At 33.5% G+C, this 14,419-nt stretch overlaps 1 protein-coding gene across 1 annotated transcript in view; it reads left to right on the forward strand.

Moving 5' to 3' along the window:
* Nucleotides 1-14,419, forward strand: part of sdk2a (sidekick cell adhesion molecule 2a) — a 432,880-nt gene that overhangs the window by 236,343 nt on the left and 182,118 nt on the right. Inside the window, 2 exon segments of the mRNA XM_030142001.1 lie at nucleotides 8,421-8,527; nucleotides 10,346-10,493. Of these exon segments, the coding sequence (XP_029997861.1) occupies nucleotides 8,421-8,527; nucleotides 10,346-10,493 (255 nt within the window).

The following is a 14,419-nucleotide window of genomic DNA, read 5'->3' on the forward strand; positions in this document are numbered from 1 at the left end:
ATTAAATAAATAAATAAATAAATACATGCATACATACATAAGAAAATAAATAAATAAATACATACATACATACATACATACATACATACATACATACATACATACATACATACATACATACATGCATGCATACATAAATAAATAAATGCATACATGCATACATGCATACATACATACATACATACATAAATACATAAATACATACATGCATAATTAAATAAATAAATAGAGCTCATCAAATCGTATGTGACGCCAGTTTGTTGCATTTGGGGCGCTATACGTACACACTTTCATCCTTTCATGTGTTATTTAACGCCATTTGATAGGGTGTCAATGCACTAGCTGCTAATCGCGCTAATCGCACTAATCGCTAACCCAAAACCTAACTCTAACTGCTAATCATGCTAGCTGCTAATCACTAACCCTGAACCTAACTGCCAATCACGCTAGCTGCTAATCACACTAATCACGCTAATCACTAACCCTAAACCTAACTGCTAATTGCGCTAGCTGCTAATGTCATGCAGACTGCCGGCGGATTTGTTTTATTTTTTTAAAATCGATTTTGGGACATTTTAATTCGATTCTGTATCATAGTAAATGAGAATCGCAATTTTTATATGAATCGATTTTTTGGCACACCCTTATTAAATAATGATTATTTGAAGCATCCCAAAAGCACTTTTTATTGTCTGAGAGATGCAGATATTAGTTCAGTCGGTCAACTGATTAAGTTGTTTACGAAGTGTTTTTTTCGTCACACTGCTGCACTTTTTTGCTATGTTTACCTCCATTTGGCCAATGATTCGAACAGAATTATGGGAAATTTCTCCTACCCCTTCCCCTCTGTCTAATTGAGAATATGGACAATACTACCCCTTCACGTGTATGCGCAAAACAGAAGGGGAGGGGTAAGGGGGAGGGGCCAAGGGGTGAATTTGGATTCAGACTCTACCTTGGGTAATTAGTTCAATTCCCAAAATGTACCTGTGAGAGAATAAAAATATTTAAAATAAAAATAGTTGTGTGTAATTTTCGTGTCCTTTTCACCGTGTTACATCCGGGTTTTTGTTTTAAATATAATGTAAAATAATATAAAAATGTGTTTTATCTGAAAAATAGTTTGGTAGCAGCTTTTTAGACCCAATAATAAAAGAGAACTTCAGACATATTTCCCCTCAGGATGTACCTAATGATGACCTCAGATAAATGCAAAAAAAAAAATTATACTCTTTTTCTGAGCCATCCCAAAATGAATGAATTTTTAATAAAATACTGGGGCTAAAAATAGGACCAAACTTCAGACATGAAAAACTACCTAGGTGTCAGGGCGTTTTATTTTGAAAACATGTCTATAAATGGTCTCATATAGGACTATAAATAAAGACACTGTGTTAAATTTGATGATCCTAGTGGTTTTTCTAATCCAGACATGTGGGTTTTTCATGAATCTCAGTCTCATTCCAGGTTCTGTATGTAACCCATCGTGTCCACTTGCATTACACGCAGAACCTGCCCATTTAAACGCATATAAATCGCAAATGATTTTGCATCAGCGGTCATTTTTGGGAAAGACTGTCTTGTATAACACTGGTCAACAACAAATTTATTGTTTAAGTTTTTTGAGCTGATTTCGGATCATTTTGGTGTGCTGAATCCAAAACTCACATTAATTTTGCTCAATCAGGTCAACTTTCTGAACTATGCTACATATTGGCTTTTTAACATTTTTGCTGACATTTATGGGCATTTTCACATCATATGATACAAAATTCTTTCATGTTTCTTGCAATAAACGAGTTCTGAAGATTTTACTTTTGCCAATTTATGATTAATGTTTTGTTTTGTTTTTTTTTTAATATTACAGGTGAATGAAATGGCTTCAACTAGAAGATCTTACAAAAATAAGCCTGATGTATTCTGCTACATCTGCGGTGAATACACCATTGTACCTAACAGGAATCCTGTTAGAAAAGGATTTTTTTTCTCATAAAACCTATTTTGGGTGAGAACTATATAAAAAAATTCAACTGATAAAGTCACAAAAATGTCATCAATTTTGTGAGAAGATCAAATTTTTCAAAATCAAATTAGCAAAAAAAACCTGACCTGATTGAGAAAAACAGATGTCATTTTTGGATTTAGCGCTGCAAAATGGTCCTAATTCAGCTGAAAAAACCTAGACAATTTGCAAAAAACATTTCTTTTTGTAACCCAGTGTTATTTTTTTCCACAACTTAGACTCAGACTGAACAGACTTTATTGTCATTCAGATATGCAGCGTATATAGAACAAAATGTCATTGCATTTCCTTGCTACGGTATAAATATAACCGAATAAAAATATAAAATATAGACCGTAAAAATGTAAAATATGCAAAATATATACACAGCGGTGCAAAATGGTCCGAATTCAGTTGAAAAGACCTTGACAATTTGCAAAAAACATTTTTTTTTGGAACCCAGTGTAATTAGTTCAATTCCCAAAATTTGCCTGTGAGAGAATAAAAAGCTATTTAAAAAAATAGTGGTGTGTAATTTTCGTGTCCTTTTCACCGTGTTACATGCGGATTTTTGTTTTCATGTAAAATAATATAAAAATGTGTTTTATCTGAAAAAAAAAATTCTCTTTTATCTCAGTAAGTATATTTTTTTTTAACATAGTGCTTCCAAACTTGCTTCGTAACACTCGTCTACATCCAGTTTGAACTTTTAGCCCCATGTCCTGTTTCATCGACGCGCCCTCATATGATTGGATTCAGCTGACTGTACGTCGACGATAACAATAGGTTTTTGTAAGTCTTGTCAGATAGTTGCACTCCTGTCTTTGCTTCTCACTCTGCAGCAGCAACTGAAATTACATTCTCTTTCTCTTTCTTCCATTCTCTGTCCATGCTACATCAGCACCATTACTCAGCACAAGACTTTTCTGTTTTCTTTACAATACGTGCGGTATGTCTCCAATCCAAGAGGAATGCATTTTTAAAGTTCACTGTGTGAGGTTTTGTAGGATTTAATTATACAAGTTCTGGACAAAAGCACCAGGACACATCACACCTACAGTTTGTGTGATTTCTCATTCCTATTGATATGAAATATTAGCATAAGAAAACTGTTCATGTCCGCTGTCAGATTTAGCCCCATCAGGAGTCTGTCAGGGGGAAAGACAGCCAGACATGGATGGGTTTTTTTTATTTTATTTTTTTATTTTATTTCGAACATGCAAAGAAAATAAAACAAAACAAAGCAAATTAAGACATAAACAAAATAACATTTAAATGGACAGAATCTATCTTCAAGCACATACAAGTCTGAATTTTGCATGGTCGAAAAGGAGTAGGAAGAAGTATAAACTTTATTTAAAAAAATAAAAATGATTGTTAGAATATCCGTGTATCATTCTTTTTTTTTTTTTTTTTTAATTCAGTTGAGAATCCACGATCGAAAAATGAAAAAAAAAAAAAAAGACTGGTTATTTCATTATTCATGTACAAATCAAAAAACGAGTTGCTTTTCATCTGATTGTACGCACAAATTCAAAATTGGAAATAAACGAATGCACAAAATGTTGGATTTCACGGTCAGTGTATCTTTTGGTAATTGATTTTCTTTTCAGAAACAAAAGAAAAACTAGTGGTTAATTGATTTTCGTTTTCAAATAGAAGAATTAAAATAGAATTTCAAGGCGTTTTTCTTTATCAGTGTCAAAACAGATAAACCAAATATAAAAAATGGATTGCTTTTCATTTTCTCTTTCTAATAACAAAAAAGAAAGTTAATACCTGACAGAAATGGAAAAACGGACCAAAAACGCCTGTTTTTTTTTTTTGTTTTTTTTTAAATTTTCTGTGACCGGATGTTGTCATTTTCAAAGAAAGAGCGCTAATGCCTAGGTTACAAAGATTCTTACGAACGATGGGTTTGTTCGAATCTTCCAGTTCGTATAAAATCTGGACATCGTAGACAAGCTCCCTCCATGAATGTCTATGATCTCCAGATTTTGTTCCTTGAAAATTACATCTGGTCTCAGAAAATGAAAAAAAAAAAAGGCATTTTTGGTCCGTTTTTTCTGTTTTAGTAACTTTCTTTTTTGTTATTAGAAAAAGAAAATGAAAATCAATTTGGTTTTTAAATTTGGTTTATCTGTTTTGACACTGAAAAAGAAAAACACCTTGAAATTCAATTTTAATTCCTCTATTTTATAATGAAAATCAATTACCACAAGTTTTTCTTTTATTTCCGAAAAGAAAATCCAATTATCAAAAGACACACTGACCCACAAAGATTCTTAAGAATGATGGATTTGTAACAATTTTCCAGTTTGTACGAAATCTGGACATCGTAGACAAGCTCCCTCCATGAATGTCTAAGATCTCCAGATTTTGTTCCTTGAAAATTACATCTGGTCTCAGAAAAAAAAAAAAAAAAAAAGTTTTAGAAACTTTTTTTTTTGTTATTAGAAAGAGAAAACGAAAATCAATTTGGTTTTTAAATTTGGTTTATCTGTTTTGACACTGGAAAAGAAAAACGCTGTGAAATTCAATTTTAATTTCTCTATTTTACAATGAAAATCAATTACCACCAGTTTTTCTTTTATTTCTGAAAAGAAAATCCAATTACCAAAGATACACTGACCCACAAAGATTCTTACAAATAATGGATTTGTACAAATCTTCCAGTTCATATGAAATCTGCACATCGTAGACACGCTCCCTCCATGAATGTCTACTAACTCCAGATTTCATACGAACTGGAAGAATCTTTGTGACTTAGGCATTAGCGCTGTTTCCTTGAAAATGACAACATCTGGCCTCAGAAAATGACAAAAATCTGCTGTTTTTGGTCTGTTTTATCCAGTCTGTCAGGTAGTAACTTTTTTTTTTGTTATTAAAAGGAGAAAATGAAAATCAATGTTTTTTTTTTTTTTTTCATTTGGTTTACCTGTTTTGACACTGAAAAAGAAAAACACCTTGAAATTCAATTTTAATTCTCCTATTTTAAAATGAAAATCAATTAACCACTAGTTTTTTTTTTGTTTCTAAAAAGAAAATCCAATTACCAAACTTTCTTTTTTGTTATTAAAAAGAGAAAATGAAAATCAATGTTTTTTTTTTTTTGTTTTTTTTTTTTTTTTTTTTTTTTTTTTGGTTTACCTGTTTTGACACTGAAAAAAACGCCTTGAAATTCAATTTTAATTCTTCTATTTTAAAATGAAAATCAATTAACCACTAGTTTTTCTTTTGTTTCTAAAAAGAAAATCCAATTAACAAAAGATACACTGACCAGGTCCATTTGCTTATTTCCAATTTTTAATTTGCGCAAATGATCGAAAGAATGAAAAACAACTCGAATTTATACATGAATTATGAAATAACGAGTTATTTTTTCATTTTCTGATTGGGGATTCTCAGTTGAATATGAAAAAATGACTGATACACAGATTATTCAGCCAGACATGGATGGGGTTTATATAGAAAATGAAAATGATTGTTGTTATAATTCAGGGTTGAACTAATATAACAGAAAATAACTCAACTAATAGAAACAGAGATGGTTTTGTTGTGGAGAGGGTCTGGAGACGCCTGCTGTGTGGTGGTCTCTGCCTTTATGTCCAGGTGATGGGTGACCTATGGTGGTCTATGAACAGGTGAGCATCAGGTGGGACGCCCTGAGAACCAGCAGGAGAGAATACACCGACGAGGAACTGAAAGAGAAAGAAAGAAAAGGCACCAGGGCCAAAAAATCACAATAAATGTCAAATCAATAATTCTTTTAGCTTTAAAGGCTGATTTTTCTTCCTGAGTGAGAAATGAAGGAAGTACATGGTTATTTGTGGATTGGAATGATTATTTATGTTTAAACAAATCTAAAAGTAGAACATTTAAAGTTGAATTCTGTCTATGACTGAGCTTGTTTTGCGATTTTACTCATTTTACGAATAATTTTCCCTATTGAAATTAACTGAAATAAAATTCATCCATTCCAGCCCGAAAAACTACCTAAAAATCCTGTAGTAAGGGTTTTTAAAATAGCAAAAAGTGCAGTTTTGGCCATACTTAACGTCACTTACGCTAGCGTGAAAATGACTCCCCACTTCTACGCCTCGATTATACAGCGGAGCTTAAATAAAATTTTTACAACTTCAAACCTTTATCCACTGGACCCCCTCCATTGCTCTTTGGGCCCCCCACAAATGCTGGGCCCCATGAATTTGTCATGAACATTTGACCTAGCGCCAAAAATAATAATGCAAATTAACCAGTGTTGGAGTTAATCATTGACATATGCCAGGATGAAAAAATCAAATAATATGTGATCCACTATTTATGTAGTATATTGAAAAAATAATAATTTTTTGTGGTTTTTTGCATCCAAAAAAATGGTTTGTTTACATTACAAACACAGCATTTAAAGGGTTAAAAAATGAGACAATTATTGAGTATTTGGTATTTTTATTTACGGCTCAAGTTGATGAAATAGAAAAAAGTGTAAAAGAATTAAAAACAAACTGTATGAAAAATTTTTTGACATTATTCTACAAGTGTGCCAAAATGGCACACTTGGTGCTCAGTAAGGGCCTTGCTGGACGGGATACCGGAGGGTTAATGCACATTTGTATGTTTGATGTTTATGTTAATATTTGAATGTTTCTGCGACAGAGAGTACATTATGCCTGTTACTACCTCCGCCAAGGACAGCACAGGTTATGTTTTCATCGGTGTTTGTTTGTTTGTTTGTCTGTCTGTTAGCAAGATAACTCAAAAAGTTATGGACGGGTTTTGATGAAATTTTCAGGAAATGTTGATACTGGCACAAGGAAGAAATGATTACACTTTGGTCTGATCTGCCTTGGCAGAGGTCTGTGATCTCCGACTGCTTTTCTAGTTTTATTTGTTTTTTTTTGTTTTTTTTTTCAAAATACAACTTGGTTAAAAAATTTCAGTCTATGTAGAAGCACTTTTTGAACATTTTGAGCACATTTCAACAATACCATAGTAATAATGATAACCGTGATAATTTTAGTCACAATAACCATGATACGAAATTTTCATATCGTTACATCTCTAGCGTAAACCTGTTGTAAATCAGGCCCATAATGTTTGTGTTTTTTAAATAACCTTGCTTTCGTTTCCTTACTATTGAGCCTTTTATATCGACAGGAGCAGGTCGGCCATGTTGTGCAATATCGCACAAATTCAAATGTGGAATTAAGCAAATGCACAAAATGTTAGGTTTTGTCATCAGTGTATCTTTTGCTAATTGGATTTTCTTTTCAGAAACCAAAAAAAAGCTACTGGTTAATTGATTTTTGTTTTAAAATAGAAGAATTCAATTTGAATTTGAAGGCATTTTATTTTTTCAGTGTCAAAACAGATAAACCAGTTTTTTTTAAAAATGGATTGATTTTTGTTTTCTCTTTCTAATAACAAAAAAAAAGTGACTACCTGACAGAAATGGAAAAACGGACAATTCGCACGAAATCCGGAGTTCATAGACATTCGTGATATGAAATTTTCATTTTGTTACACGTTATCACACGTTATCGTTACATCTCTAGCGTAAACCTGTTGTAAATCAGGCCCATAGTGTTTGTGTTTTTTAATAACCTTGCTTTCATGTTCTTACTATTGAGCTTTTTATATCGACAGGAGCAGGTCGGCCATGTTGTGCAATATCGCACAAATTCAAATGTGGAATTAAGCAAATGCACAAAATGTTAGGTTTTGTCATCAGTGTATCTTTTGCTAATTGGATTTTCTTTTCAGAAACCAAAAAAAAGCTACTGGTTAATTGATTTTTGTTTTAAAATAGAAGAATTCAATTTGAATTTGAAGGCATTTTACTTTTTCAGTGTCAAAACAGATAAACCAATTTTTTTTAAAAATGGATTGATTTTTGTTTTCTCTTTCTAATAACAAAAAAAAAGTGACTACCTGACGGAAATGGATAAACAGACAGTTCGTACGAAATCAGGAGCTCATAGACATTCGTGATATGAAACTTTCATATCGTTACATCTCTTGCGTAAACCTGTAGTAAATCAGACCCATAGTGTTTGTGTTTTTTTTAATAACCTTGCTTTCGTTTCCTTTCTATTGAGCCTTTTATATCGACAGGAGCAGGTCGGCCATGTTGCCCAGTGTCTCGGTAACACCTACTGTGTTTGAGTTCACATCCCATTGACTAATTAACTGAATGGACCAAACACAGACTGACTCTAACCAGGACCATTCATATTTTTAGGGTCCACTGTGGGGGAGCATGTTCAGGAGGTTCTAATCTGTTTACACCTGTGAAAGTTTAAGCACCGATAGTAGCACATTTGGATAAATTTAACATCTTGAGTGGAGAGCATAAAAAGCACCATGACGACCAAAGCGTCCTGTTGATGATGTCTGATGTCCTTGTGTGTTCTTTCAGGTACCTGATCCCCACTCTGGATCGATCTCATGCCGGCCACTACCGCTGCATCGTGAGGAATCGAGTGGGTGCTATTATGCAGTGCAGCACAGAAGTCCAAGTTGCCTGTAAGTGTGTGATTCTTTCTATATATATATATATATATATAAGCATCCCTAGTAAGAGGAGGATGCTTTTGTATAAATCGCTTGTCGTTCACAGTGTGTGGATGAGTCACTCTGACTAAAGAGGCTTATCTTTTGTAAAAGGTACATAACATAGAAGTAATAACATGGATTCTTCTCTTCCATCTTCTTCCATTTGGAGCGTTTTACTGTCTGTCTCGCATTCGTTTTCCTTTTTTACCAGCGCTCCTGTGTGTTTCCTTAATGCTGCTTTTCTCTGTCTGCTACACAGTAAAAAAACACACACTCTGTTTCAGCTAACATTTGGTCGCACTCAAAATTAGAGTAAAATTTACCCCCCCCCCATCTCTCTCTCTCTCTCTCTCTCTCTCTCTCTCTCTCTCTCTCTCTATATATATATATATATATATATATATATATATATATATATATATATGTACAGGGTGACACAAAAACGGGAACTTTTTAACAATCCAATAAAACCAAGAGTGATGGAAGGAAAATATTTTATTCATAGTAACTGAAACCTTAAAACATGCCATTTAAGAAACAATGATGGAATTTTCATTTTTTTAAATGACTTCCTGTAGATGGCGTCCTCCTGTACGAATGCATTCTTGAAATCTGCTGTTGAGATTCCTCATTGACCGCTGCAACATCTCAGCTGGTTTCTTCTTTAGGGCAGATCCAGTCTCTTCAAAGTTATTAATCCAACATTTTATCGCGTGTTTTGATGGAACAGCACCATGACGTCCTAAGTTGTAAAAACGTCGGAACTTCCTCTGCGCAGCTGTCAAACTATCACCGTTTTTATAAAACATTTTTATGGCTAATGCACGCTGTTGCCCGTTCCACTGATCCATGGTTACTAAAATGGGGGTGTGTTTACTTGCTCAAGGTCACTGTCTCGCAGGGCTGCCACTTGCTCATGTCTGCCAATACGCACTTCAAAAATTCCTGTTTTTTTGGGTTCACCCTGTATATATATATATATATATATATATATATATATATATATATATATATATATACACATATATACATACATATATATATATATATATATATATATATATATATATATATATATATATATATATATATATATATATATATTGGGCCTGTAACGGTACACGTACCGAACTGAACCATTTCGGTACACACCTGTTCGGTTCGGTACACAGCTGTACTGAAACGGCACAGTATGTTGTGAAAAAGAAAAAGGAACGAAAGACAACTGATGCGGAACTTTAAATCCACGCAAGTTCCACACGGACATACAGGAGGACGCACACATTGACCTGAAATACAAAATAGCGGCTGATATAAGGTAAAAAAAACAACAAAAATGAAGTGAACCTGGAAGGAAGAGACTGAAGACCCTCCACCATCAGTCCAGTCCAGTTTGGATCAGTTCAGGTTCAGGTGAAAGACAACAACGAGGAAAGAGACGCTGATAAGACAGATGTTGTTTGGCCCCTAGGAACTACGGCAGTTCTGAAACACTTACACTAGCTCTCTCTCTCTCTCTCTCTCTCTCTCTCTCTCTCTCTCTCTCACTGTATAACAGAGGAATAGAACCCGTAGTTGGACGTTGAAAGTATATACAGTTTCACTTTCGTTTCATGCCAGCGTTTGTTATGTTAGTTATGGACACCCCCACCCCACCGGCTCCAACCAAAAAAAAAAAAAACATCTCCCCGACAAATCGCACCTGACACCTGTGGTGCCATAGAGCTAAAAATGCTCTATCTCGATTAAAATATCCTAAATATTGAGGCAGTATTTTTTCCTGTGCAGATATGGGTGGTTTTGTGGAAGGTGAGAGGTCCCAGACTGTATCTCAAGGAGAAGGCGCTCTCATCCACGCACCGCGGATCCACAGCTTCCCCAGACCGCAGATCACCTGGTTCAGAGATGGACGGAAGATCCCCTCCAGCAGCCGCATGTAAGTCCAGAGGCTTGATTTGTTTGATTGGAGCAGAGTGTGTGCATGTGATTTGTTCATTTCTGTGTGTGTGAGTGTCGGAGCAAGTTTTATCAAAAATGACTTGTTAGTGAATGCTGAGTGTGAGAAGCAAAAATGTATTTCACTTCATAGAGTGTTTAAGACCAGGGGTGTCAAACTCATTTTAGTTCAGGGGTCATATTCAGCTAAATCTGATCTGCAGTGGGCCGGACCAGGAAAATAATAACAGAATAACCTAGAAATAATGACAACTCCAAATTTTTGTCTTTGTTTTAGTTTTGTTTAGTTTTTTTTTGTGTAAAAAAACCCCATTAAATTATGAAAATACTTACTTTTATAAACTATCAAAAAACAAACAAACCCAGAAACAACTGAAATTTAAATTAAAAATGTAAGAAAATTTAGTGCAGTTTTAACAATATTATTCCTCAACTTCTCATTTGTCCATGTGCATTATGGATCAGATCTACAAAGACACTAAACACTGAGGAACAGGCAGAAAAACTGTTAAAATTGTGCTGAATTTTCTTTAGACATTTTAGGTTGTTCATATTTGTTCAGGTTATTCACATTTAATTTAATGTTATTTTTTGCACTAAAACAAAGAAAAAAGAAATTAAAAAGAAAAAAAAAATTAAGTATTTAATTCTAGATTTTTTTTTGTGGCTTAATTCAAGATTTTTTTTTTTTTTACCTAATTGAAGATTTTTTTTGGCTTAATTGAAGATGTTTTTTTTTTTTTTTTTTTTTTTGCTTGACTCAACATTTTTTTGCTAATTTTGAGGGGGTTTTTTTTTTGGCTCAATTCAAGATTTTTTTTTTTTGCTTAATTCAAGATTTTTTTTTCTTTTTTTTTTTTTTTACTTAATTGAAGATTTTTTTTTTTTTTTGCTTAATTCAAGATTTTATTCAATTGAACATTTTTTTTGCTTAATTCAAGATTTTTGTTTTACTTAATTGAGGATTTTTTTTTGTTGTTGTTGGCTCAACTCATGATTTTTTTTTTACTTAATTGAATATTTTACTCAATTGAAGATTTTTTTTTGGCTTAATTTAAGATTTTTTTTACTTAATTGAAGATTTTTTTTGGCTTAATTCAAGATTTTTTGCTAAATTTTGAGATTTTTTTTCGTTGGGCTTAATTGAAGATTTTTTTTTTTTACTTAATTGAAGATTTTTTTTTGGCTTAATTCAAGATTTTTGCTAAATTTGAGATTTTTTTGGGCTTAATTGAAGATTTTTTTTTTTTTTTACTTAATTGAAGATTTTTTTTTTGGTTTTTTTTTTTGCCTTGATTTAAGATTTTTTCCTTAATTCAAGCAAATTTTTTTTTGTTTGTTTGTTTAATTCAATGCAAGACTGTGGAATTTTTGCACTGGGCAAAAACATCCCAGGGGCCGAACTGGACCCTTTGGCGGGCCGCATTTGGCCCCTGGGCCGCATGTTTGACACCCTTGGTTTAAGAAGTTCAATACTGCACATAGAATTTGTTCAATCACCTCACACACACACACACACACACACACACACACACACACACACACACACACACACACACACACACACCAGTGGGGGAAGTTGAACAGAATAGTTTATGAACGAACGCTGGTGCAGACCCTGTGTTCATCACTGAGTCACCTCTCAGTGATAAAGCGGGTTATTATTTGGGCCCTATTGACTTTGGAGGCGGAATGATTGAAGGGTAGAGATAGAGCAGGCAGCAGGGGAACCAATTAGACAAAATTGGACAAAAGGCCTCAATTGATGATATGTGTGAGTGACAGCGTTCACCCGTGGGTGGATTTGTATGTGAGTGGGCGTCTGTGTGCACATGGAGCACCAGGCTGGTTTCTGCTGTGGGCGCCTGGATTCACACCGGTTCAAAAATGCAACGCGCCTGAAGAAAGACTGCGAAGGTAATCACCTGAGATTCATTTCGCAGCGCCGACAAATAGAAGTGAGGGGCTAAAAATTTAAACCAGATGTAGAATAATGTTATGAAGCAAGTTTGGAAGCACTGTGAGTTGATTTTATTTTATTTTATTTTATTTTATTTTATTTTATTTTATTTTATTTTATTTTATTTTATTTTATTTTATTTTTATTTTATTTTATTTTATTTTATTTTACTTTATTTTATTTTATTTTTAATTTTACTTTATTTTATTTTATTTTTATTTTTATTTTATTTTATTTTTTTCCAACTTTTATTTATTTAGTACTAGACAAATATTGTGACAGGGGTAACAAAAACAAATAAACAGATCACAAAAAAAAACAAAAACAAAAAAGGCAATGGCTAGGGATGGGAATCGAGAACCGGTTCTTTTTGAGAACCAGATCCCAGTAGCTTGATTCCTTGTTATCGTTTTCCTGCCTGCTTAATGATTCTGCTTATCGATTCCGCCTTCGTTGCGCATGTGCAATGACATCACACGTATGCCGCATTGTTTTTGTCAGAACATGGCGTTGAGGCAGAAACGGTCTAAACAGACGACACCAGGTCCACTGGAACACTGTCAAAGCTTCCACATCTTCTAAAGGGTGGAATCCCTCCAGTATGTTCAAACATTTGTCCACAGCATGTGATTCATTTACAGGAATGTCACGTATTTGATTCGTTACTTAGTGACACTTGTGAATGTAGTGGCAGAGTGAACGCCGGGCCCAGTTCCGGTTCCAGCGCGGGCAACAAACGTCGTACCCCCTCAAATACAAGTTTCTGAAGGTAGGGGAAAGGAAAAGAGGTGCACAACAACAAGAGACGGGTCGACCTGGTTCCACATAGTGGAAATGTGGCAACAGAGGAATTAGTAAAGCATCTTAAGTTTCACTTTCATCGCACCTTTGCATTGCATTCTTTTGTTTTTTGTTTGTCATTTTTGTTTCTATTTTGCTTATTATTACACTGGTCAACAACAAATTTATTGTTTAAGTTGTTTGAGCTGAGTTAGGATCATTTTGGTGTGCTGAATCCAAAAATCACATTCATTTTGCTCAATCAGGTCAACTTTCTGAACTATGCTACATATTGGCTTTTTAACATTTTTGCTTACATTTATGGGTATTTTCACATCATATGATACAAAATTCTTTCATATTTCTTGCAATAAACGAGTTCTGAAGATTTTACTTTTGCCAATTTATGATTAATGTTTTTTTTAATATTACAGGTGAATGAAATGGCTTCGACTAGAAGATCTTGCAAAAAATAAGCCTGACGTATTCTGCTACATCTGCGGTGAATACACCATTGTACCTAACAGGAATCCTGTTAGAAAATGATTTTTTTTTCTCTTAAAACCTATTTTGGGTGAGAACTATGTAAAAAATCAACTGATAAAGTCACAAAAATGTAATCAATTTTGTGACAAGATCAAAATTTTCAACATCAAATTAGCAAAAAAACCTGACCTGATTGAGAAAAACAGATGTCATTTTTGGATTTAGCGGTGCAAAATGGTCCTAATTCAGTTGAAAAAACCTAGACAACTTGCAAAAAACATTTTTTTGTAACCCAGTGTTATTTAACACTCTTTTATTAAATAATGTTAGTTCCTTTGTTGAGATTGCACAAAAATAATGTTCTGATCTTAGTTCTGCACTAATAGAATATGAACATTTGAACAGGATCTTAAACTGGAATGTCTGTAAAACATAATTTAAGTTTTAACAGGAACATTTTTGTGATACAGCATTAGATCCTGTTCTGATCAAATAAAAATGTGTTTAGTATTTGTGCAGATTTCTGGTCTAATTCAATTCTTCAAGGAAAATATTATTAAAAAAAAAAAGAAACAAAACAAAAAAAAATTGCCTTTTTAACAGTATCATGATATATCGTGATTAGGGCTGGGCAAGTTAACGCGTTATTACTGCATTCATTAAATAACGCCGACAATTTT

Source organism: Sphaeramia orbicularis, chromosome 8 (genome assembly GCF_902148855.1).
Source record: "Sphaeramia orbicularis chromosome 8, fSphaOr1.1, whole genome shotgun sequence".
In the NCBI taxonomy this organism is placed as follows: Eukaryota; Metazoa; Chordata; class Actinopteri; order Kurtiformes; family Apogonidae; genus Sphaeramia; species Sphaeramia orbicularis.